The following is a 27,724-nucleotide window of genomic DNA, read 5'->3' as shown; positions in this document are numbered from 1 at the left end:
ACTAAATGTAGAATGTGTCCATCTTCTCTGTTTTTCTTTATCTGTTTCCATCACTAGTTCTTCAGTGATGTAAAACTATGCCTCTACCCATTATTTGCACCTCTTTCCTCATCATTAGAGGCTGTGGGCTCCTTACCCGGTCGACGGTTCCATAATGCATCCTCCAAGTCGTGCCTCATTTTGGCACTGACAGTGGCGATCAGGTGTGTCATGGCTCATTCCCAGGTTATGCCCAAGTTCATGTGCTACTGTGGATGCTATACCAAGCACACTCACCAAGTGATCCTGGAATTACAACCAGCATTATATGGAACATTAAAACCGCTTAAAACCTTTTAAGAGAAACATTTTAAATTGTTCATCGTCAGCCTTCAAACCTTCAATCTGTATATTCCCATTATTTTGATAAGGTTCCACACCAAAGACTGATTTAAAATTGGAAGCTGTAGATATTCAGGGTAATGTAAGTAGATGGATTATGAACTGGTTGATGTATAGGAAACAGAGGGTGTCGATTAGAGGAGTGAGGTTGTTAGTGGAGTTCCACAGGGATCAGTACTAGGGCCTTTGCTTTTTCTAATCTATATTAATGATCTGGACTCTGGGATAGTTTTCAAACTTGTCAAATTTGCAGATGATACTAAAATAGGTGGCCCAGCAGATACAATCTTGGCAGCACAGGTTATTCAAAGGGATTAGATAATATTCAGGAGTGAGCTGACACCTGGCAAATTAAATTCAATGTGGACAAGTGCAAGGTATCACATGCAGGCAATAAAAATGTCCACTATAATTATACTATGGGAGGAATAGAACTGGAAGAAGTAACGCATGAGAAAGACCTAGGAGTGTATGTGGACTTTCCCCATCCAAACAATGTGTGCAATAAAAAAGGCAAACAAAATGCTAGGGTATATTGTCAAATGTTTAGAATTTAGAACAAGGGCAGTAATGCAGTTAAGACTGTACAATGCACTAGTTAGTCCTCATCTGGATACTGTGGACAGTTCTGGGCTCCACACTTCAAGAAAGATATTGCTGCTCTAGAGGCAGTTCAGAGGAGAACAACTAGACTTATTCCAGGTTTGAAGGGAATGTCCTACTGAGAGACTGAGGGAACTGAACCATTTCACCCTGGAACAGAGAAATTATGTGGGGATTTGATTCAAGTCTTCAAAATCATGAAGGGCATTGACAACATCAAACCAGATGAGCTTTTCCAGATCAGCAAGGGTACATGGACCCGGGACACAAATGGAAATTGGGTTTCAAGGCATTTAAGACAGGAAACAGGAGACACTTCTTCACACAGAGAGTTGTTACAATCTGGAACAAACTCCCCAGCGATGAGGTTGAAGCTAAAACTTGGGAACATTGGATCACTTACTTAAAACAAGCACTCTCGTAAACGTTCTTATGTTCTTAATTGTAATCAGAAACAATTAGTTGAAAATACATTTAATTTCAATTATTTAATTAGACTGAAAGCTATTTTGAACAATTCATAAACCACATAATTTGACAGATTAATCCATAATTTTAACTTTCCACCTAAAAAAGGTATTCAAGGGTTCCAGTGGCTTGTCAGTAGTGCCTTTTTAAAATGGCTGTATTCATGAGATTATTATTTTTGCCTACTCCAGTGAAGTCCCTTCAGAAGCTTCAGAAGCATGACCTAGTGCCATCTTTTTCACATGAGGTATAATGGAGGCAAACATGGACAGGAATCTGCATATATATTCTGAGTGTCTGTGTATAAAACCACTGCAGCTGGTCTACCTAATGCAGAAACTGAGTGTAACAAACAAATGCTGTTAATATAACAAATTAATTGCACACTGTATCCCTTTGTGTCATTTGGTTACCAATAAAAGTTAATGTTTTCATTTCAGTTTGGACAAACTGTGCAATAATATCTAAAAGCAATAATTATTTTTTTGTAGGTGATCCTGATCTACTCCCCTTCATCTCCTCCCTCCTCTACTCCTCACTCCTCTTTGGCTGTTTCCCCTCTGCTTTCAAACAAGCTTCCGTGACCAGACTGTATCTAGCTAACTTCAGACCCTCATTTCTCCATATACTCCTTCCAGACCTCTCTGGTCCTCCTGCACCAGCAGTCTATTTCTACCCCCTCTCCGCTTCCCTTCTTCTAGAGTCTGCTGCTTTTCAACCTTTGCTCTTAAGTGGTGGAATGACCTTCCCACTGCTGTCCTGATCACCTTCCAGTGATTACTTAGGACACATCTGTTCAGACTATACTTGTAATATATTCATTTATCACTATCTGTGTTCCAGTTTGCAGCAAGTGGCCCTCATAGAGCACAGCTGGTTGCTGAACTAAGGTGCTTAGGAAATATATGACAAACCAAGTTTAAACAGTGTGTCAAGAGCATTTGTTAGATAAGTTTTGAAAATGTGGATCTTAGCTTCTAATCAGTCAGAAATTGAAAAGGAAAAGGAGGAAAAGTACAGAATCAGAATCTATCATGGTCAACTGAATGCCAATTATGGAAGTTTATAGTGCGTGTGGGCTTGATGTGTGAGACAGTTCAGTAAGTTCAGATCAAAAAGTCCAAGCAGTGATGTTTGAGACGAGTTGGAAATACTAATCGCTTATGGGCAAAACAATTAAAAAGCTCTTCAATTTTTACTGCATTTCATAACAATCTGAATATTAAAATGACTGGAGGTTAAACTCATAATAACCAAACAATGAGGAGCTTTGGCAGCCAAGCATTCAAATTAAGAATACTGGGGTAAGACAATGGGACTTAGACAGAAAATATGTTTGTATACTACAGTAAGACCACCTCCGTCTGCCCATACAGTGAGGGAAAAAAGTATTTGATCCCCTGCTGATTTTGTACGTTTGCCCACTGACAAAGAAATGATCACTTTTTTTAAATGAGTTTTTCTGGATTTGTTTGTTGTTATTCTGTCTCTCACTGTTAAAATACACCTACCATTAAAATTATAGACTGATCATTTCTTTGTCAGTGTGCAAACGTACAAAATCAGTAGGGGATCAAATACTTTTTTCCCTCACTGTATGAGCGCGACATCTCTAAAATAAATCATAGCCAGGAAGAACTAACTGATTAAAGAAGAGACAGTCACTTTGATTATGCAAAGTTCCGATTAAATAAAGAAAGTTAAAAATGATAAAAATGATTACTGTACTCACCACATTCACTCCCCCCGAGCGGTCCTTAGAACACATGGAAGATTGTGATGCCATTCCAACTGTGGTGCCATCAAAAGATCCACCCCTGGAAACAAAAAACATATTCATTACTTTTCCACCCTTAATTACTCCTAATTACGAAACTCATAACTTCCTGGTTTCATTGGATGAAATGTAATAATGTCTCAATTATCTGTCCGCCTGCTTTACTGCAGTGAATTTTAAATTTAAGCATGTATTTTGCATAATCTGAGTGCAACAACAGATTACACAGTAACAGTATTGATGTTTAAAAAGTGAAATATTTTAGGGTTTTCACCAGATGCCAGCTGAAGAAGAAATGTTGCAGCATACCACACTTACTTTACACTCGGTGTGGTCAAGTTGCACACTTTCCTCATTCTACACAGAAAATGACCATTTATTCAATGAAATATCAAACTGTCTGCAGTAACTGTGAAAGGAAAACCGTTTACATTATCTAATATTCCGGCAATACCTTGAGAGGAATACTTACATGTGAACCAGCATGTAAACGTGTTGTGGGTTGTCAGTCTAGTTTTCTTGTTGTACGTGTTGCATTTATTTTAACTTCTTAGTTAATCTTATTTTGTAAATCTCCCTGGATAAGGCCGTCTGCTAATAAGTAAATAATAATAATAATAATAACAACTAGTTGCGAGATAGAGAGAGAGAGAGAGAGAGAGAGAGAGAGAGAGAGTGTGACTAGTGGGGGTGTTTAAAATAGGGCTATAGCACAATTATTGACACGTTATATTTTACAAAGTAAAACAAAATACATATTATTTTATTAAACTCGAAATTTGAAATACATACTTTTTACTTTATACAACATAAAGTGCTTTGAAATGGCTCAGTCTGTCTATTACAGTTGCATACAATGCATCAATGTAGAAAAAGTGCTTTTCAACAGGGCTGTTTGTGTTGCATTTAGTAACCTGGCAGTGTCTTTACTCCATGAGCCAGTGGGCAGCACAGGCAAGGGGCACCTTCAGTCCTGTACAGATGATGAATTGTAGTGCCAACAGCTGTCTAAACTCAAACACCAGTAAGCCTGTCACCTGCCCTACACCTAATACAAAATGTAAGTTCCTTGCTACCTTGAGAGGCCCTTACGAAGTCCTGGCCAAGGTAAGCCCGGTAAATTATTTAATCTGTCAACAAGGGAGAAGGAAACCAAAACAAGTGTACCATGTAAATTTGTTGAAAAAGTGGGCTGCACAGACAAATGATCCTGTTCCTCTGGGAACACCCAGGGAAGAAGTAACGATAGGGGATGTGTCCCCGCAACAGCGCAAGATTTGAGGGAGCTGGTTGACCAAAACAAAGATGTCTTTTCTCCCCTGCCAGGACGCACACAGGAGGTGGAACCCGATATTGTAACCATACCAGGGAAATGTGTCCATTTGAAACCTTATCAGGTTCCAGAGGCCCGGAAGGTCGCTATCACAGAGGAGGTAAGGAAAATGCTTGAGCTTGGTGTCATCAAAGAATCCCATAATGCTTGGTCTAGCCCAATAGTGATCGTCACGAAACCAGATGGGACTCTTCGTTTTTGCAACGACTTCGGGAAGTTGAACGAGATATTCAACTTCGATGCCTACCCCATGCCTCGCATTGATGAGATGATTGAGCGACTGGGTACAGCTCGCTTCGTCAGCACCCTAGATCTCACAAAGGGTTATTGGCAGGTTCCATTGACACAAACAGCCAAGGAAAAGACTGCATTTGCCATGCCGGAGGGCTTGTATCAGTATACTGTGCTTCCGTTTGCACTCCACGGGGCCCCAGCTACTTTTCAACGCATGATGGACCGCATTCTCAGACCCCACCAAGCCTATGCTGCAGCCTATCTCAATGATGTCATTATCCACACCTGGGACGATCACCTGTCCCATCTTCAAGCAGTTGTCAATGCCCTCCAACTTGCTGGCCTCACAGCTAACCCCAAAAAATGTACTCTTGCAGTGACGCACAATATTTAGGCTACACCATAGGCAGAGGTCTTATCAAACCCCAGGAGAACAAAGTGGCAGCTATTCAACGTTGGCCTCAACCCCAGACAAAGAATCAGGTACGTGCTTTTCTTGGGCTCACCGGTTATTACAGGCGCTTCATTCTGGATTACACTACCATTACGGGCCCCCTTTGTGACCTGACACGCAACAGCCAGCCCACCATGGTCAGATGGTCGGGTTGAAGAAGGCTCTCTCCTCTGCTCCCGTGCTCCACTCACCGGACTTCTCGGCACCGTTCCTGGTCCAGACCGATGCATCGGACACAGGACTGGGGGCTGTGTTGTCCCAGGTCGTTGCGGGTGAGGAACACCCCACATTTTTCCTTAGTTGGAAATTGGTGCCCCGTGAGGCCTCATACTCCACGTTGGAAAAGGAGTGTTTGGCCATCAAGTGGCCATCATGAGTCCATGAGGTATTATTTGCTGGGATGCCAGTTTGTGTTAATAACTGATCACGCTCCTTTGACTTGGATGAAACGGAACAAAGATGTTAACCCCCGAATTATGCGATGGTTCTTGAGTCTCCAGGCATTCCACTTCCAGGTGGTGCACCGCTCCAGTTCCCAGCATGGGAACGCTGATGCCCTCTCCCGCCTGCACTCTTTCTATTCTTCTGCTTTGCCCGCGGGGCCGGCGCTGGGGTGGAGGTATGTAACGAGTGCCTGCCCTAATGCTCTCTTTTGCCATAGACAGGACCATGGACAGCCCGGTGGCTGATCATTTAAACTCACCCTGTGGTTTCTTCCTTGTCTTAGAAGTTGGGGGGTGGATGGAAAGACAAGGAGGGTGGCTAGAGGAGCAAAGAACGGACAAAGTAACTGTTGGACATAAAGGAATATTCAACCTAAATCAAAAGAGACCATGTGTAATTTGTAACTGAATATGCAAAACTGCTGTTGAATACGCAAATTGGTGATGAAGTGACGCTGGTGATTAAATGTGCATAATTAAAAATGTGTGACGAAAAGACGGGATCCCGTGTGAACAATGGATGTTTCAGAAACAATTCTCACTGAAAGCATCAGCACATAGGTGCCAAAGAAGCCACTGAGGATGATGAAGCTATTTGTCAAATTCAGGAAATGATATAACCCAGATTAAATGGAAATCTCTTGACTATAGAGTGCAACATGTTAAGTTCATTATTAGACTACTTCTGTTATTTTATAACCTTTCTGTCCATGATCCCAGTTTATGAAACACTCAATCTACCCCTCTACCCCTCTCCCCCCCTCCTCACATGATGAGTTGTGCATTGTCATGGCGCAGTCGTGGCAGCAGCTCATGAGTTCTCCACTCCAAGAAGCGATTGAGTGTGTCCGTGGGGTTCTTGTCCACGAGGATCTTGTCTTTGTCGCTCCAGATCTCCATACCCAGCAGAGCTACACGGACATTTAGGGGCCTGTAGAACTAAATCAAAGTGAAGAAAAAAAATATCTCAATCCAAATTATGTATAATTCAGATTTATTTATTTTTATTATTAGCGTTTTACCCATTGAACAAACATAGAACATAAAGTTTAGAAAAGAGAGGGGGGAAGGCACGATGCCATGGCTCCCCGCTCGGGACTCGAACCCACAGCTCGGGCACTCAGAGCTTCGATACTGTGTCACACCTGCTAAGCCAATCAGGTAGATATATTGATGTAGGCAGCTTAACACTGTACTTAGAACATAAGAACATAAGAAAGTTTACAAACGAGAGGAGACCATTCGTTCCATCATCCTCATTTAGTGTCCATTAATAACTAAGTAATCCAAGGATCCTATCCAGTCTATTTTTGAATGTTCCCAAATGTTCAGCTTCAACCACATCGCTGGGGAGTTTGTTCCAGACTGTGACAACTCTGTGTGTGAAGAAGTGTCTCCTGTTTTCTCTCTGTGTGAAGTTCATTTGTGGGCTGACACCTGGCAGATGAATTGCAACAATAAAAACTTTAATTAAACTATTGGAGGAAAATAACTAGAAGTAGTAACACATGAGAAAGACCTAGAAGTCTATGTGGACTCCACATTTTCCCCATCCAAACAATGTGGGGAAGCAATAAAAATGGTATATTGTCAAAAAGTGTAGAATTTAAAACAAGGGAAGTAATGCTGTAAGACTGTACTAGTTAGACCTCATCTGGAATACTGTGTACAGTTCTGGGTACCGCACTTCAAGAAATAAATCGCTGCTCTACAGGCAGTTCAGAGGAGAGAAACCAGACTGAGGGAACTTAACATTTTCACCCTGGAACAGAGAAGACTATATGGGGACTTGTTTAAAATCTTCAAAATCATGAAAGGCATTGACCAGATCAAACCATAGGTGTTTTTCCAGATCAGCAGGGACACGAATGGAAATTGGGCTTCAAGGCATTCAAGACAGAATACAGGTGACACTTCTTCACACAGAGAGTAGTCACAATCTGAAACAAACTCCCCAGCGATGTGGTTGAAGCTGAAAATTTGGGAACATTCAAAAATAGACTGGATAGGATCCTCGGATCAGTTATTAATGGATACCAAATGAGCACGATGGATCAAATGGCCTCCTTTCATTTGTAAACTTTCTTATGTTCTGTAAATCATACGACCTTATTGTCACGGTTGCCTCTGGGAAGGACCGCAGAGCTTAGGAGTAAGGACCCAGGTGCAGCGCTCGTACAATGAGCAGACAGGAACCAAGGAGAAATCAAAGACGTGGTCGAGGTCACAGGCTATGGTCGAGATCCAGGTGGTCAAGAGAGAGACAGGACTAGGACAAGGAGTGAGAGAGAGAGACAGAAGGAGCTAGGGAGAACAAGGAACCAGGAGAACAAGGAACCAGGCTTGGTGATGCAGGTGGAGCTGACGACACTTCGCCCAGCGTGAGGGCAGTGAGGGGTTTATAAAGGGGAGCAGAAACTAGGAAGGCAGGAGCAGGACCAATGAGAACAAAGGACAGAAACAGAAGTGCACAAGGGTGTGGAGGAATGTTAATTGACAGCGTGACAAAGGAAAGCAGTGAAGGGAGAAGGAAAAGGCAAGGGAACATTGGTGTCCTCTAGTGGGGATAGAGGGTCAGGGCTTGGGAACTGTGACACTTATTTTGGCAAATATATTGTATATTGCGGTTGTAAGGACAAAGATATCGCAGTCCCTCTTATTTATTTTATCTGGGGTGCCAGGTATAGTCTCCTATACCAAGGGAGAGAAATCATTTTAGGTTTCCTTCCCAACTCATCACAGGGACATATGGGAGGGAGGCTTACCAACCCCCTTCCCAATGCCCTAACTCCAGGGAGGTCCTATGGCCATCCAAAAGGTGTGTCCAGGAAAGAAAGACAAACAGTTTTCCGTAAATAAGAAAAATAAATATGTATTAGGGATGTAACAAATACAAAATTAAATTTACAATTCATCAGAAAATAATGAATAAACAGCCAACACAACAAATAATATTCTGTGTAACATCATATGGTTGCATAGTTCTTATCTCCCCTCTTACAGACTTTATATATTCCTTTCATACATCCTGTATAGGTTTTTTATTAAGCTTAGGCCTAAGCAGTCAAAGTGTGCCTTACAGTGTATTCATGATCAACCAAGCTGAGAAGGCTGGAAAACAAAATCACCTTAATAATCCCACCATCCCGAATACAGAATCAACCACCAGTAGCTAAATAACAATACATTCTAAATAAACCACGCGGAATGAAATCCACAACTATGACGCCGACAGCATATTAGCCTCGCAGCACACCACTGCAAACCAAACCCCCATTCCCCACAGTATATGAACCTCGGGTTAAAGCTTTTCTCCACAGTGACTCATTCGGACAATCCTCCGTTCCCCACTCTTTTGTTATCTTCCTTACAAACAGTAGAGTTCCATACGTCAGTCAGTCAGTCCGAAGTGTAATCATAATAATTGTTTGTTATTTTGCATGTTTTTTGCCTTGAGTCTAAACTCGAGTATTGGATAGATCTCCTCTCACTCTTACTTTTAATATTATCCACCCTGCTTGTCTCTATACTATCTTTGCAAATACATGTTGTCTATTTACATTTTTAACCTATATCTGTATAAAATGGAACAGCCTCAATATTAATTCATGCAGATCAACCTCACCTTTAATCTGAATTCGCATTAGTAAAGTATTGTGGTAACTTGCGCATCAACCCGGTCTTGTTTTCAGAGGATTTGACCGTTGCAGGTTGTACGTGTGGGGGTCACTAGATAAAAGGACTTTATTCAACAATTATTGTTTCTTCTGATATTTAATACCAGATAAAAATGAAAACTCTAGTTTAAAGTCCTAAAACAATCAAAAGTGCTTACTAATAAAACAATAACTGTAATGATAAATTAAAACAATTTGTCCATTGCAATATTTTGGCTGTATCTTATCAGATCAGCATCCTTTCATTTCACCAAACTATTTACAGGTCTTATGTTCTTAATTACTACTAACTTTCTAGCTTCACTCTGACTTTGGCTTAGGACCTTGTATTGGATGTAGACCCAGACCAGACCCTGACTACAAGAGGAAGCTCAATCTGCAAATAATTAATTAACATACATGATATTTTCCAATGCACACCAAAGCCTAATAGAGTGAACAAGAAGAAATATATAGAGCTCCTCAAGCAATTAATCAATTCAATAGTGAAGTAAAACAATTACAAATTAGGATTTACTTTGCAATAGTAACAGTAAATAAAAAAATGCATTTAGACAACCCTTCAGAAAATTCAGTTTGGCGATGTCACAAGGTAGTCTATACATGTTTTCTAGACATTTCAAAGTAATTTGTATCACTGTCATTTAAATGCTTTTGATTTTGAAGAAAGGTAATTCCTTTGATTCTATAAAATTATTACTTTGAATCTTTCAATCTATGTTTTTATCATATTTTCACAGATATTTAAAATAGTATGGTTAAGAACATATGCTATGTTTTTCGCCACAAAAGTAATCTATACTGTATATTGTCCTTTATAAAATCCTGAAATGTCTATTTAAATAGACATCACAAGGGGAACCTTATATTATAATTGTACTGTGCAATCTCTGAAATCTGAAAGTATTCAAGGTCTCACCCAATCCACTTGGTTAGCCAGGTCTAACATCCGATTGATGATGGTTTTATTGTTCTTCTGATAGTTTTGGTACTGTAGAGAAAAAAGGAAACGTCAATTGTCAGTTATTATTTTACTATTATTATTGCACACATCACTATCCATATGCTGATGATTAAAGGGTAAATTCAGATCAATATAACCTATATGTATGTACATTGCTACTTTGACTCTATTTAATCATAATACAATATCAGTATGATCCATAACATCTTTATAATGCCACAATGCTATTATGGCACGTTAGTACATTGATGCAATCTGATAACAAACCATGTAGCTTTTCTTGCATTTCATCATGTAATCTACTGAGATATGCTACAGAATAGTACTGACAAAGCAGTCTGTATAGTTTCTGTATTTCCTCATACCTATAACAAACTGAAGTAAAAGAGCCATTACAATCTTACTTTTATTATACATTTTCTGTAAGTCACCCTGGACAAGGGTCTGCTAAGAAATAAATAATAATAATAATAATAATAATAATAATACAAAATAAATAAATAAATTAATAAATGCGGCAATAAAAGTAAAGTGAAATATGCTTAGCATTTACAGCTCTTATTTTTTTTTTCTGTCTATACCCGACTTTTTTTTTTTAAGATGAAAAATATTAAAATCAGAAAATAAATGTCATTAAATATTTAAGCTGTACAGAATAAATATAATTTAAAGCAAAAATGCTGTTTGTCTGTTCCATATTTTGGAATAGGATGAAGCAGGGAAGGAAAGCAAAATAAAAAAAGGTTGATTGCAAGCAGTATGGCAGTGTCATACAGTGCCTCTCAAAAGTATTCATCCCCTTGGACTTTTCCACATTTCATTGTTTTACAACATGAAATCAGAATGCATTTAATCAGGAGTTTTTGCCAATGATCAACACAGAACATGTCCATAATGTCAAACTGAAAAATATAATCTGTAAATTGTTCTTAATGAATTACAAATATAAAAAACTGAAAATAACAGCTTCATAACTACTGAAATGGCAAAAAAATGCATTAACATTGAAAGACATTTAAAGAAACAAACTGTCTGTTTCTATATGTAAGAACATAAGAAAGTTTAGAAACAAGAGGAGGCGATTCGACCTATCGTGCACATTTGGTGTACATTAATGACTAAGTAATCCAAGGATCCTATCCAGTCTATTTTTGAATGTTCCCACATTTTCAGCTTCATCCACATCACTGGGGAGTTTGTTCCACATTGTGACAACTCTCTGTGTGAAGAAGTGTCTCCTCTTTCCTGTCTTGAATGCCTTGTAGCCCAATTTCCATTTGTGTCCCCGGGTGCGTGTGTCCCTGCTGATCTGGAAAAGCTCCCCTGGTTTGATGTGGTCGATGCCTTTCATGATTTTGAAGACTTTAATCAAGTCCCCATGTACTCTTCATATCAAATCAATGCATGCTCTGTCTCTGGTTAGTTCCCTGACAAATTCAGTTAGAAAGCAGTCGTTTGCCATCTCAACCATTTCTGTTTCTGCTTCTCTAGTCCCAAATTGGCTTTCCCAGACTATGTTTGGGAAATTTAAATCCAGCCACATCCTTGTTACATGCAGTTCTGATTACATTGTACACTGCAACATATTTCTGAATATATTTTGGGTTGTCTGTGTAGCGTAAGGTACACTTATAAATTTCAATTAAAGAAGTGAATTTATAGTATCACCTTATCACAAATCCTGGAATCTTGTAGAACTCAATTTCTGTAATAATTGGACGCAGACACCAATTCCAAAGATATAAATTGTCAAATTTATTCAAAAACAAAGACTAAATGTAGCACTACACTAATTATACAAAAGGGAAAAACTAATTAAAATTCAACTCTAGATCAACAAATCAAAGACAAATCACTTCCGTGACCAAATCAAAGACCATGGGATCGCATATGATAACACACAAATCGTTAAACAAAAACGGTTATAAACACATTGACTACAATACCGGTTAGTAAGACGAAGGTGAGTCTCTCATTAGTATCGTTAGTCAGACATTAAACAACTATGCAGGTTAGTATTTATGTCAGGTAACTTCTCATTATATATTTATCAGTCTCATTTACGTTTAGGTGCCAAGAAAGATCCTATCATTACTTGTTACCACAATTTCCCTTAACTGATTATTATTCAATGATTAGGGATAGGCAGGGCCACCTATAATCTGGTGTCTATTAACTTGTGTCAATTTCAGACTAAACAGTTAAACAGGAATGAGAAGATATTTCTCGGCGTTGATAGATTTTATTTCTAAAATTATCAACAAAACAGTTGAATGCAACACACATTTATTTAAGAAAACTAAATGAAATTACACATTCTAGAGTTATGAATCACGGATTAACATTTCTAATTGATTTTTCAAATGTCATGAATCATGAACTCCAAACTGTTAAACGTATCTGAACTTTGTTGCAGAGAGGCCTCTCTGGCTTCGGGCTCAGATAACAGCACACGGCACGAGGTCCGTGTGGTTTGGAACAAAGGCAGTCCGGTTCGGCTTTGTCCAAGAACTTCCACTCAGTCGATGCACCTGGAAGTTGGGGTTTCGCGAAAGTAGAGTCTTTTCCAAACAGATTTTCCACTGGTTTGAAGGCTCCAAGGTTGTGCACAAAATCTTCTTTGTAAGCAGGGTTCCACCGTAGTTACTTGAAGACAAAGTCTTCGAGGAAAGCAGGGCCCTGTTCGTTCCAAGGGTAAAGTTTCTTAAGACTCAATAGCTATTTAAATGACTGACACTTTCGTATTGTCGACTTTGACCAGCTGTAAAACTCCACTGATCAGGTGGGCACAGGCGGGCATGCGCAGTCTGTAAAGTTCTTTATTTAATAAAGTCCTTTAAAAGAATTCTTCGTACGGCTCAATCTCCTTCTCCCAGTTTAACTCTTCTGTTGCCGGCAAAGACTTAGTTGGTTTCCGGTTCCATTTCTGGCGATAGAGCTACAGGTTGAGCTGTGGCAGCGAGTTACTGGTTCAGGTGAGAGAGAGAGAGAGAGAGAGAGAGAGAGAGATGCCGTGCACTACCCTTTATACGCCTGTCAGATCATAGATGATTGGTTCTTGAGTTTGCGGGGTTGGATTTCTGGTTCCGGTTCGGGCAACAGAGCTACAGGTTGAGCTGTGGCAGCGAGTTTCTGGTTCAGGTGAGAGAGAGAGAGAAAGAGACTGTGCGCTGTTCTTTATAGTCTGTCAGATCAATAGGTGATTGGTTCTTGAGTTTTTGAGATTGGATTTCGGTTTCAGCGCCCAGTGTCCTATTGGAGGGGGGCTTGATTTATGACTGATGTCAATCCATGCCATCTTTTGGAAATGCCGGTTGGCCCGGGTTCATAGCTCTATGTCGGGATTTCGGCTCTCGTCCACTTCAAAGAGTTTTTTTATTACCTACAGGCCCCATTCTCCAGACATCTCATAGCAGGATTCCAAACTATTTGGCCTATTCTCGGTGCCATCCTCCCCAAAACTGTCATTTTGATGTAAACCAGTTCCAAGCTGATGAGTTAAGGAAATCTGATAACTTTGGGGGGGAGAGGTCTTCTTTAGATCAGTGCTTCAGCTCAGAGCTAAAATGCTCTTATCAAAATACACCCAACATAACGCTACATCTGTAACACACTCATACCACTAATCCATCAGATCTTTTATTCAAAAATGAAAAGCAGTGAACCGGCGACAGGGTCATGGGCGGCCAAGGCTCACTGAGGCACATGGGGAGCGAAGGCTAGCCCGTGTGGTCCAATCCAACAGGCTGTAGCTCAAATTGCTGAAAAAGTTAATGCTGGTTCTGATAGAAAGGTGTCAGAACACACAAGTGCATCACTGTTTGTTGCGTATGGGGCTGCGTAGCCAAAGACCAGTCAGAGTGCCCATGCTGACCCCTGTCCACTGCCGAAAGCGCCTACAATGGGCACGTGAGAATCAGAACTGGACCACGGACCAATGGAAGAAGGTGGCCTGGTCTGATGAATCACAAGTACAAGGTGTTGACTTGGCCTCCAAATTCCCCAGATCTCAATCCAATCGAGCATCTGTGGGATGTGCTGGACAAACAAGTCCGATCCATGGAGGCCCCACCTCGCAACTTACAGGAATTAAAGGATCTGCTGCTAACGTCTTGGTGCCACAGCAGACCTTCAGAGGTCTAGTGGAGTCCATGCCTCGACGGGTCAGGGCTGTTTTGGTGGCAAAAGGGGAACCTACACATTATTAGGCAGATGGTCATAATGTTATGGGTGATCGGTGTACTTATCCATCATGCAAATACCATCAGGGAGGCATCTGATTGACCCCAAATTTATTCTGCAGCATGACAACGACCCCAAACATACAGTGAAAGTCATTAACAACTATCTTCAATGTAAAGAAGAACAAGAAGTCCTGGAAGTGATGGTATGGCCCCCACAGAGCCCTGGTCTTAACATCATCGAGTCTGTCTGGGATTACATGAAGAGAGAGAAGCAACTGAGGCTGCCTAAATCCACAGAAGAACTGTGGTTAATTCTCCAAGATGTTTGGGCTAACCTACCTGCCGAGTTCCTTCAAAAACTGTGTGCAAGTGTACCTAGAAGAATTGATGCTGTTTTGAAGGCAAGATTTATCTTCTATTCACTCACTTTGCATTTAGTTAATTGATAAATATAATCTATTAACATGTCAATTTTTGAAAGCATTCTTACTTTACAGCATTTTTCCCACCTGCCTAAAACTTTTGCACAGTACTGTATTGTAGAGTAGGTACACTTATACATTTCAGTTAAAGAAGTGAATTTAAGTATCACCTTATCAAGAATCATAGAATCTTGTAAAACTCAATTTCTGCAATAATTGGACGCAGACACCAATTCCAAAGATATAAATTCTCAAATTTATTAAAAACAAAGATAAAATGTAACACTACACTAGTTATACAAAAAAGGAAAAACTAATTAAAATTCACTCAAGATCAACAAATCAAAGACAAATCACTTCCGTGACCAAATCAAAGAACGTGGAATCGCATATGATAACACACAAAACGTTACACAAAATTACAAACACATTGACTACAATACTGATTAGTAAGACGAAGGCGAGTCTCTCATTAGTATTGTTAGTCGGACATTAAATAACTAATGCAGGTTAGTATTTATGTCAAATAACTTCTCGTTATATATATCAGTCTCATTTACATTTGGGTGACGAGAAAGATTCTATCATTTCTTGTTACCACAATTCTCCCTAATTGATTACTGTTCAATGATTAAGGATAGGCAGGGCCACCTATAATCTAGTGTCTATTAACCTGTACATTTCAGACTAAACAGTTAAACAGGAATGAGAAGATATTTCTCAGCACTGACAGATTTTATTTCTAAAATTGTCAAACAAAACAGTTTAATGCAGCACTCATTTATATTTAAGAAAATATTAAATTATATTACACATTCTAAAGTTTATGACTCACAGAATAACATTTCTAATTGATTTCTCAAATGTCATGAATAATAAACTCCAAACTGTTAAACTTATCTGAACTTTGTCGCAGAGAGGCCTCTCTGTCTTCGGGCTCAAATAAAACCCACGGCACGAGGTCCGTGTGGTTTGGAACAAAGGCAGTCCGGTTCTTCTTTGTCCAATAACTTCCATTTCAGTCGATGCACCTGGAAGTTGGGGTTTCGCGAAAGTAGAGTCTTTTCTAAACAGATTTTCCACTGGTTTGAAGGCTCCAAGGTTGTGCACAGGATCTTCTTTATAAGCAGGGTTTTCCACCGTAGTTACTTGAAGACAAAGTGTTTGAGGAAAGCAGGGCCCTGTTCATTTCCAAGGGTCAAGTTTCTTAAGCCTCAATAGCTATTTAAATGACTGGACACTTTCGTATTGCACTCGACTTTTGTCCAGCTGTAAAACTCCACTGATCAGATGGGTACAGACAGGCAGGCGCAGTTTCTAAAGTTCTTTACTTAATAAAGTTATTTAAAGAATTCTTCGTACGGCTCAATCTCCTTCTCCCAGTTCAACTCTTCTGTTGCCGGCAAAGACTTAGTTTGTTTCCGGTTCCATTTCTGGCGATAGAGCTACAGGTTGAGCTGTGGCAGCGAGTTACTGGTTCAGGTGAGAGAGAGAGAGAGAGAGAGAGAGAGATGCCGTGCACTACCCTTTATACGCCTGTCAGATCATAGATGATTGGTTCTTGAGTTTGCGGGGTTGGATTCGGGTGCCAACTCCCAGTCTCCTATTGGAGGAGGCTTGATGTATGCCTGATGTCAATCCATACTATCTTTTGGAAATGCCGGTTTGCCTGGGTTCGTAGCTCTGTTTCGGGATTTCGGCCCATTCTCTGTGCCTTCCTCCCAAGACTGCCACTTTGATGTAGAACAGTTCATGGGCCGATGAGCTCAGGAAATCTGATAACTTTGGGGGAGAGGTCTTCTTTAGATCAGAGCTCCAGCTAAGGGCTCTGAATGCTCTTATCAAAATACACCCCCCCTTAACGCTACAGTATATTATAAAAAAAACACCTACATGAGAAGTATCATCTGGAATCGAAATTACAATGCCCAGCTCTCACTCAGCAGTGTTTCTTAACTACCAAGCCAGCAAAGATACCAGCTTTAATGTGAAACACATTTTAAGTTGCCTATTAATTCAAACAACTGTCATAATTAGTTGTATATGATTGAACTATTGGAATTAGTTTCAAAATACATTTATAAATTGAGAAATTCATTAAATTATAATATTTTTCAAATTGTTTATGTTGGCACATATTGTCCTCCATATTCACAGGTCATTTAGTCATGTAATAATTGAGTCTCATAATACTTGTACTGCCATGCCAGAGACTGAGTTTACATTGTGCTGTTGCTTTGAGATTGCTTGCTTGGGCTATGACTCTGAGTTTGTTTGCTTGTGTTTTGGGTTTGAGTTTGCTTGCTCGTGCTGTGGCTCTGAGTTTGCTGTGGATATGAGTTGGTTTGTGCTGTACTTTTTGTTTTTGTTTTGCACTTCATGGCCACTGTATATATTAACAATATCATGGTACTTCACAAAAACAAGGATTGAAATATAACCAGTGTTGGCCTGACTATGGACCACCTCTCCTGATAATCCTACAAAGTTCCTTAGACCATTTTCTCTCAAACTGTGCCCAAAGTCTAGCCCCTGTGTGTTCTACAATGCAGAACAGCAGGCACATTGTAACACAGAGAAGGGTATTGTACTACTGTACTTTGGGATTATTCTAAGTCAGGGGTCAGGAACCTTTTTACTTAGAAGAGCCAAACAAACAAGCTAGCTAGCTTTATTAATCTGAAGCTAGTAAAGATAAAACATGTTTGATTTTATTTTTAAATAACCCTTAATGTGTCCCCCCCATTTTCCACTTAAAATCTCATAAACCATCATCCTATGGAATGTGTTTGTGAAAATAGCATTTCAATAAAGTTTTCTCAATGAGGTGAAATTTCAAGGCCTCGTGTCAGTGAACACCACAGACACAGGTAAGGACTGCTAAACTAAAATGTTAAACTTAGAAGTGCCTCTTGGCACACTGTTGTAGCGCATAACCAACACCCAAGGAAAAAAATGAAACAAATATTAAAGGAGTATGAACATATTTGACCAAAAACGGACTATTTCTAAATGCTTATTTAGATTTGTACAAGAACAAAAATGTCTGCCACGTCTTAAAATGGAATTTCTCATAACCAACACTTTTCAGGACATAGAAAACATGTTGGTTATGATAAGTTGGTGTCAGTTAGTATTTTATAGTGTATTTTATTGAAATTCTTAGTTCAGTTGTTTGATATTTAATGTTTTTGTTTGTGTGTGGTTTCTAAAGCCAGTTTTAATGTCCATTATAATAATGGGCCAAGTAAAATTTAGCTGTAAAATCTGAAAATTATAATATAAATACAGCTCTGAAAAAAATTAAAAGACTACTGCAATTTTTTCTTAAATCAGCTTCTCTACATGTATGGCAGCCATTCCATTCCATTCATATATTTATTTGGAATTTGGGAGAAATGTTTTCAAACACATACAGTGAGGGAAAAAAGTATTTGATCCCCTGCTGATTTTGTACGTTTGCCCACTGACAAAGAAATTATCAGTCTATAATTTTAATGGTAGGTGTATTTTAACAGTGAGAGACAGAATAACAACAAAAAAATGCAATGCAAAAAAGTTATAAATTGATTTGCATGTTAATGAGTGAAATAAGTATTTGATCCCCTATCAATCAGCAAGGTTTCTGGCTCCCAGGTGTCTTTTATACAGGTAACGAGCTGAGATTAGGAGCACTCTCTTAAAGGGAGTGCTCCTAATCTCAGCTCGTTACCTGTATAAAAGACACCTGTCCACAGAAGCAATCAATCAATCAGATTCCAAACTCTCCACCATAGCCAAGACCAAAGAGCTGGCCAAGGATGTCAGGGACAAGATTGTAGACCTACACAAGGCTGGAATGGGCTACAAGACCATCGCCAAGCAGCTTGGTGAGAAGGTGACAACAGTTGGTGCGATGATTCGCAAATGGAAGAAACACAAAATAACTGTCAGTCTCCCTCGGTCTGGGGCTCCATGCAAGATCTCACCTCGTGGAGTTTCAATGATCATGAGAACGGTGAGGAATCAGCCCAGAACTACACGGGAGGATCTTGTTAATGATCTCAAGGCAGCTGGGACCATAGTCACCAAGAAAACAATTGGTAACACAATATGCCGTGAAGGACAGATATCCTGCAGCGCCCGCAAGATCCCCCTGCTCAATAAAGCACATGTTCATTGGCAAACTTCAGACGGGCCTGTACATCTGAATGATTCAGAGGAGAACTGGGTGAAAGTGTTGTGGTCAGATGAGACCAAAATCGAGCTCTTTGGCATCAATTCACCTCGCCGTGTTTGGAGGAGGAATTACCCCAAGAACACCATCCCCACCGTCAAACATGGAGGTGGAAACATAATGCTTTGGGGGTGTTTTTCTGCTAAGGGGACAGGACAACTGCACCGCATCAAAGGGACGATGGACAGGGCCATGTATTGTCAAAACTTGGGTGAGAACCTCCTTCCCTCAGCCAGGGCATTGAAAATGGGTCGTGGATGGGTATTCCAGCATGACAATGACCCAAAACACACAGCCAAGGCAACAAAGGAGTGGCTCAAGAAGAAGCACATTAAGGTCCTGGAGTGGCCTAGCCAGTCTCCAGACCTTAATCCCATAGGAAATATGTGGAGGGAGCTGAAGGTTCGAGTTGCCAAATGTCAGCCTTGAAACCTTAAATGACTTGGAGAGGATCTGCAAAGAGGAGTGGGACAAAATCCCTCCTGAGATGTGTGCAAACCTGGTGGCCAACTACAAGAAACGTCTGACCTCTGTGATTGCCAACAAGGGTTTTGCCACCAAGTACTAAGTCGAAGGGGTCAAATACTTATTTCCCTCATTAACATGCAAATCAATTTATAACTTTTTTGAAATGCGTTTTTCTGGGGTTTTTTTCTCTCACTGTTAAAATACATCTACCATTAAAATTATAGACTGATAATTTCTTTGTCAGTGGGCAAACGTACAAAATCAGCAGGGGATCAAATACTTTTTTCCCTCACTGTACCTATAAATAGTAAAACCAGAAAAACTGATAATTTTGCAGAGGTCTCTTAATTTTTTCCAGAGCTGTATATATAAAAATAGATGTACATTATAGAGAATAAAGAGAACCATTCCAGAAATAAGTTGTGTAACACTTTCATGCAGCAATCAGATTTAATTGTATTTTATAATAAGTGTCGGTTATGAAATTCTACGGAGGGATTTGGTAAACTTTAGAACAAAAATCGATAAATTAAAAGAAATGAATGTGCCAATATTTGAATGCCGAATTTTAAAGCGCCCTAAACATGAAAACTTTTTAACGTTTTGTTTTCAGCCCAATGTACATAGTTACTTGAAAATTGCCAAGCTATGTTCATGCAGGTTGGTTTTGATGTGAGAAAGACTGCTCACGTTTATGTTGAGCCAAACATTATCAGCTCGGTCACACTGACACGATGCATTGTGCTGAAAGTGGCTGGAAGTTAAATTTGACATGGAGATGAAGCAAGCGGCTAAGTCTTCAAATTAATATTCAGCTCTCTGAAATGTAGGCTGACTTACCGCCATCAGTCATATTAAAATGCAAGTCTCTTAGCTAACTATTTTGAACATACTATATTTACACAATCATAATTATACATCAATCAAGTATGCTAATCATTTAAAAATGTAATTATGTTAGAGGATGTATTTTCAGTCAACATTTGAAAATTTGGGAGCCATATAAAATCCTGAAGAGCCATATGTTCCCGATCCCTGTTTTAAGCTATATAATATGAATTCCAGACCAAATCTTTTGCTTTTCTAAAGAAAAAAGTTGCAGAAACAGTTTTGCAGTAATTTGTACTGAGCTTTGAACTGCCTACAATGAAATGCCTTAAAATATGCCATGAATTATGTCTCAATCTGTTGAGAATTAAGAATGTATGTACAATGGCATTAGAAATATTACCCTTTAAAATTATATATTTGCTTTTTCAATCACAGATACAATAACTGCACATTAAACAAAAAACATTACAAAAACTATTACCTCTTTATGATCAACCACCAGCACCAGCTCAATATACTTGATCTCTGAGAGGATGTCTCTCTTCCACTGGAATAGCAAAGACAGGGAGAGAAACAAGATTATCCAGCAATTCTCAAACCAAGGTCATGGGAACAAGGACAGGATTTCACCTACTGTGCAACATTTTGCACTTTCATTCCATTTAATGTATTTCTGCACTTACCAACATGACATCCTAAATTAAATAACTGTGAATCTGTTGGCTTCTGCAGCATTGCATGTAGTACTTTATTATGAAGGTCAGCACTAAAAAAATAGCATTGTGATTTCTGATGTAAACCCTTTCACACATTAGTTGTTGCAATTGAGAGTCTGTTGTTCAATCTAAGAAACATTTTCAAACGTGAATAAAACTAAATGACACGTGAACTTATACCACAGTGAAACTATAAAGGTTCGAAAATCTGTATTGCAATATGTACGTTTTTTCTTGCGTACAATATCAGGGAATATGTTCCGAGCTGCTTTAGTAATTGTCTTGTTAGATAGCAATGCAAAACCTATTAAAAGTGTACACCAACTGAAAGGTACAGTAGCAAAAAAAACATTTCGTATATACTACTTACAATTACTCAGATTTTAAAAACGTAGTGATATACATGGAGAAACAGCATTTTTCATGGGAAAGACAGGAAAATACAACAGTTTTTATTTACATCAGTAATTGGAAGCTCTATTGAAATAAATTCAAGGTCCTGTTACCCTCATTAATTGGCAATACAGATCTCTGCTCAACACTACAGCTTCCTCACTCCCTGTCCTCTCACCCTGTGTTGCTGTGGCAAAACATCAATGTGTGGAATTTCAGAATGGGTAACCCCACAGCCCCCATATTCAAATTCCAGCTCTGAGGTAGGATACATCACATGGAGACCCTTTTCTTTGTCACCCATCTTCTCCTCAGGCTCCAGCACGTAGCTCTGGTTGGCACTGACAACAATTACTCCCCTTGGTGAGAAAAAGATGGGTTAAATCTGCTGTATGCCAGGTCAAATACACACATATATTCTTAATTTTCAATTACAAAAAAAAATATTATTAATAATATTTAGTTAGGCCTACCTATCTTAAAATTCTCTTTATAACCAATTAAACATTTTAAATGTTATATGTATGTATATGTGTGTATCTATATATATATATATATATATATATATATAAATAATGTGTATTTATATATATTTTTTGGATGAATAAGAAATATTGGTCAGTTATTACCATGAAAAGTTGTTTTGCAAAATAATGACTAATTGCTTGACTGATTTATTGATTTACTCACCGCAGTCCACTGCAGGTGCTGAGTGCAACTCGTGACTGGGGAAATCCTCGGACTGTGCCATGATAGTAACAGTGTATCTGTGGGAAAGCACTGAGTCACATTCAAAATAAGAAAAGGATTTTCATACATGATTAATATCTTATATAAGGCCTATTAGTACTTATTTGCCTTGTGTTTGCAAGGATCAATAATAACATGATATGATAAGACATACTTTGATTTTCAAAAAGCTTTTGATAAGGTTCCATACCAAAGACTGATCCTCAAATTGGAAGCTGCATGCATTCAGGGTAATGTAAGTAGATGGATTATGAACTGGTTGATGTATAGGAAACAGAGGGTGTCGATTAGAGGAGTTGCTTGTAACTGGAGTGAGGTTGTTAGTGAGTTCCACAGGGATCAGTACTAGGGCCTTTGCTTTTTCTAATCTATATTAATGATCTGGACTCAGGAATAGTTAGCAAACTTGACAAATCTGCAGATTATATTAAAATAGGTGGCTCAGCAGATACAATCTCGGCAGCACAGGTTATTCAAAGGGACTTAGATAATATTCAGTTGTGGGCTGACACCTGGCAGATGAAATTCAATGTGGACAAGTGCAAGGTGTTACATGCAGTTAACCAAAATGTCCACTATAATTACACTATGGGAGGAATAGAACTAGATGAAGTATCGCATGAGAAAGACCTAGAAGTCTATGTGGACTCCTCACTTTCTCCATCCAAACAATGTGGTGAAGCAATAAAAAAGGCAAACAGAATGTTAGGGTATATTGTCAAAAGTGTAGAATTGAGAACAAGGGCAGTAATGTTCAGACTGTACAATGCACTAGTTAGACCTCATCTGGATACTGTGTTCAGTTCTGGGCTCCACACTTCAAGAAAGATATCGCTGCTCTAGAGGCAGTTCAGAGGAGAGCAACCAGACTAATTCCAGGTCTGAAGGGAAAGTCCTACTCGGAGAGACTGAGGGAACTGAACCTTTTCACCCTGGAACAGAGGAGACTATGTGGGAACTTGATTCAAGTCTTCAAAATCATGAAAGGCATCGACCACATCAAACCAGAGGAGCTTTTCCAGATCAGCAGGGACACCTGCCCTTAGTTATTAATGGACACCAAATGAGCATCATGGGTCAACTGGCCTCCTCTCGTTTGTAAACTTTCTTATGTTCTTATCTCCACTCTTGCCTGTTCTCATATATTTAACTCTATTGAAAGTTCTATGATCTCTGGAGTATTGGATGGACATCCACCATTTGTTCTTATTCAGGTGCCATATTAATTGGTCTGAGGGGTAGATTTGAAAAGATTAGTTAGACTACCTAATAAATTGTATTAATATAACCACACAATTTGCAAAAAGGAAATAAATATCAAATTATGTTGAAATCACAAACACCCAAATCAAATACAATTGGGGAAATGTTGATGTCATGCAAGAAAGTGCACAAGAAACAGTTGCATAACTTCTGTAATTTGTATAATACCCCATTTCCACTGGCCACGTTTAGGAGCACCTTCACATGGCCAGGCTGTAACTGTACACCTAAACTTTGCTTGCAGCGTTTCCACTCATTGTCGTGAGGTACAGCTGCCCTAGGAAGTGACTGTGAGACACCAAAGGTCAAAAGGCACTCTCGGACATTCGGTATTATGGGATTTAGTGTTTAAAACTGGAGCCTGAAATACCTTAAACATTAAAGTGCAATAAACTTTGGACTGAAAAGTTTTTACGATATCTAACACAGTCTTATACCAGATATTCTTAAGTAGAAACTGGGACATATTACGGGATATATTACTTGGCTGACTTGACTTCAATAGGAAGGTTGTTACACCACTCAAGCCTGATTTATACTTCTGCATCTGCGTCTCTGCGTACATGCGTGGGTGTCGTATACAGACATTCAGATAGGGGTAGTATTGCATTTACACATCACAATGTAAAGACAACAAAACCCATTTTCTATGGTGCACCTAGGGTTGTATCGATGTAAATCAACACATACTGTTAATGACATGTTACAGAAACTACACACACTCACACAAATTGCCATATTGCATCCTGTATCCTACATTGTCTTGCTACAGTTGGCTAGTGACTTAACACTAGAATCAACACAGCCACATTTTCAATTCAAAAGTAAAGATCTCTGCGTATGTGAATTTCTCCCGTATATCCATTCTTATGTTACTAAATATTTGAAATAAATACATATATGGTGTTTCAGCTGTAAACTCCTCAAATTTAAGCTATAGATACTTAGTTCTCCAAATACCGACCTGCATTTTATGCAGGCTATACTGAATATTATATAGCCCACAATCTGGTCTTTGCAATACAATTAGTAATTTTGAAAGATTTATAATCATGTTGATTGGTGATTTTCTACACACCATATATTCATTATTATCATTATGTGTTGTATTAGATTTGCCTGTATTGCCTGTCCTGATCGGCTCAGCAAGCTTCTAATTTTCCTTTGGAATTCAATCTTGATCTCTGGGTCAACGCCTTGATTGGTCACCTGTTTGATCATGAATGCTAATTCTTTTGTATTAGGTTTTGGGCTGGCGAATACAAAATACTCATAAATACTGACAAAATACTCATTATGTGCATAAAATTATGAATGACACAAACGGCGCCACATAGTTTTAGGAGACCTCTGCACATGTCCAGGCCAGTACAGTCTGTTAGTGTGACAAATGTGTTTCGTGGATGAGGAGATGCATTTTAAATACTTAATAATTGTTTTGACCTGCTGCAGCGCCTACAGACATACATTGTACACCAGTCGACTCAGCACTGAGTGATTGTCCAAGGCTCTTAGAATCTCCCTACTCAAACAATCAGCACTTGCTTGATGCACAGGACCACAGAGACACGCAATGCACTGTTGAGATTTCAGAGGAGTGCGCATTGGTACACTATGCATACGCGTATCTACACAGAAGTATAAATTGGGCTTTAGGGGCCAGGGATGAAAAGGAGCGGGCTCTGGAGGAAGGTGACTGGAGAGTAACTCCTCTCCACTCCCCTTCCTCCTTTTCATCCCTGGCCCCTAAGTGGTGGAACGACCTTCCCATTGATGCCAAGACAGCCAAGTCCCTGACCTCCTTCTGGCGATTACTCAAGATGCACCTTTTCAGACTGTACTTAGTAGTTTATTCTCCTGTTAAATTGCACTCATATTTCTTGCTTCGCATTACCACTACTCATATTGTTCATTTGCTTACCCCTATACCCCCTTTCCCTTAGCTCTTAACTATGACTTCACATACTGTCTGCACTTATTAGTTTTTACAATCTAGGATGTTAGACTTATATTGTTACTGTATATTTGCTATACACTTGTGTAAACTGGAATTTGTAAAATACATTATGCTTTGAAATGTACTGTATTATTGCACTTTGTATTGCTCTTATATTATACAACTGTGTATTTACACAAAAAAATTGAATGCATTTTGTCACGGTACACAGTATTGCAGTCCGATGCAGTCCTTTCTGGTGCTCTGAGCAATTGATCCTGTATGGCATTTTCCATCGTACATTAATAACTGATCAAATGTAATCGTCTTCCAAAGGTAAACACACATATTCCTTCTTGTGAAAAGTTTCTACCGCATCTCTTGCACCGAGAGCGGCCACCATTACTGTAGTTACAATTTTAAAAATGCAGTGGTGTTGCGTCTGGCTGCGTAAGATACTTAACAGTAAATGCCCCAGACCAGTCTGGGACTCCTGAAACTAGGCGGGATTAGTATGAGACATCCCATATTCCATAATATGTTCATATCCTACTTTCACAAATTTAGAATTTAGTGAAGGATGGAAACTTACCACAGAACTTTCCTTTTCTAACATGCGTGTTCCATTTGGTAGGTAGTAGTAGATATTAGGGGATCTGGTGAGAAGATGCCTGTAGGCAAAAGAAAGAGAAAAAGAGGAGGGAAGAAACCCACAGTCAATAAGGACTTCCATTCACCTTATGGCAAAAATAGTTTATAATAAGCATTGTAATATATATTAAGCTTTTATTGAACTCTGGAGTTTTTTTTTTAACATGCAACTGCAGCTGTAGATCACATGAAAGTACCGTAAAACTTCCAATACTCGCCGGGTCTCAAATAGCAGCCGGTCTCCAATAGTTGCGGGTTGATTTGCATAATCATGTAAACAAAAGCCGGTCTCTAATAAACGTCGGGTTACGCATCTTTCTTGTAAATATATATACCGTATATTATTTTTTTTTAAACACCATCACATGTGTTCACTATAGCTGTATATTTGTATTGCTGTTAATTGTAGTGATTGAACAAACTGTCAATTGCGACATAAACAATGCATAATAAGTATAACGTTGATGGTTTGGTTTAAAGCGTATTTCCACAGTTGTGTTGAAGTGCTTTTTGTTTATTTAGCAAGAGTTCAAAGTAAATTGAATCTTAGACTGTTAACAGAATTACCGGTATCTTGTTTTCTTGTATCTAGTTCACTATACATTGAATGTGATTTGTTTGCATCTTTGGAAAGCAAATTATTAAAAAATAATAATAATTAATAATAATAATAATAATAATAATAATAATAATAATAATAATAATAATAGCTTGGCCTATCAGCCTACTTCTAAAATGCAATGTTTCCACGCTCTTCTTACCCTGCATGAATCTGCGATGTCTTTTGATTTATGAATGTTTTATACAATCGCTGGTCTCCAATTGATGCCAGGGCTTCTTGCAGTTATTTGGAATAATCACGGGGGCGTTTATATGACGTTTTACGGTATATGATATGATATCAAAAGCTTTCTGAAAATGTAACTATATGAGTTGCTTCTAAGGCTAAGGTCACACTAAATGTTTTAAGCCCAATTTTTGTACCAATGGTTGTATTGGGGCAGGTTATTTAAAAATACTCTAATACAGGGAAAATAATATTTTAGTATTAGCCCAAATAGCAGACCGAAGGTCTGTGTAAAATATCGATACCTACAATGCGATGATCATACTGTGGGATGTATTTAGCCTGTCACTGTAGCTTGCCTCCAGCTCTCACAGCAGAGAGTACAAGCTATTACCTTATCCTCCCCCAGCCATGTCTTCACCCACATCCTCTTTTCTCTCCACTTTTTGTGTTTGTCCGCATAGACGAACACACAAACAGCAATATCGTTGAGCTTGTGGTAGCATTTTTGTTGCACAGATTTCCGCAGTTCTGAACAGATCTGCAGAAATCCAACAATACCATTCGGGGAGCAGCGCAGATCTGCACAGAACTGCAGACATCTGCACTTCACAAATGTGACCTGTAAATGTCCAGGTCCGTGTTTGTTTACCTTGTCTCTGGATGGATCACATGTGTTTCCACAAGATTTGGAGTTTGGAGGCTCTGTTGGAGCTCCCCACGACAAAGGATTTCAGATCAGTTGTTAAGTGTGTGTGTCCGTGTACTTAAGC

At 39.1% G+C, this 27,724-nt stretch overlaps 1 protein-coding gene across 3 annotated transcripts in view; it reads right to left on the bottom strand.

Moving 5' to 3' along the window:
* The window catches only part of adam15 (ADAM metallopeptidase domain 15), a 105,403-nt gene that overhangs the window by 47,683 nt on the left and 29,996 nt on the right, over window positions 1–27,724 (bottom strand). For all 3 annotated transcript variants that reach the window (XM_066721643.1, XM_066721644.1, XM_066721645.1), the window contains exons 4-11: window positions 26,106–26,184; window positions 22,255–22,331; window positions 21,743–21,923; window positions 20,937–21,002; window positions 10,290–10,361; window positions 6,463–6,632; window positions 3,185–3,269; window positions 137–285 (exon numbers count right to left, since the gene is read on the bottom strand). In XM_066721643.1, the coding sequence (XP_066577740.1) occupies window positions 137–285; window positions 3,185–3,269; window positions 6,463–6,632; window positions 10,290–10,361; window positions 20,937–21,002; window positions 21,743–21,923; window positions 22,255–22,331; window positions 26,106–26,184 (879 nt within the window). The remainder of the gene's footprint in view (window positions 1–136; window positions 286–3,184; window positions 3,270–6,462; window positions 6,633–10,289; window positions 10,362–20,936; window positions 21,003–21,742; window positions 21,924–22,254; window positions 22,332–26,105; window positions 26,185–27,724) is intronic.

Source organism: Amia ocellicauda, chromosome 14 (assembly GCF_036373705.1).
Source record: "Amia ocellicauda isolate fAmiCal2 chromosome 14, fAmiCal2.hap1, whole genome shotgun sequence".
NCBI classification, from domain to species: Eukaryota; Metazoa; Chordata; class Actinopteri; order Amiiformes; family Amiidae; genus Amia; species Amia ocellicauda.
Note: the sequence above shows the minus strand (reverse complement) of the source record. Positions and strands in the feature narration are given on the sequence as shown.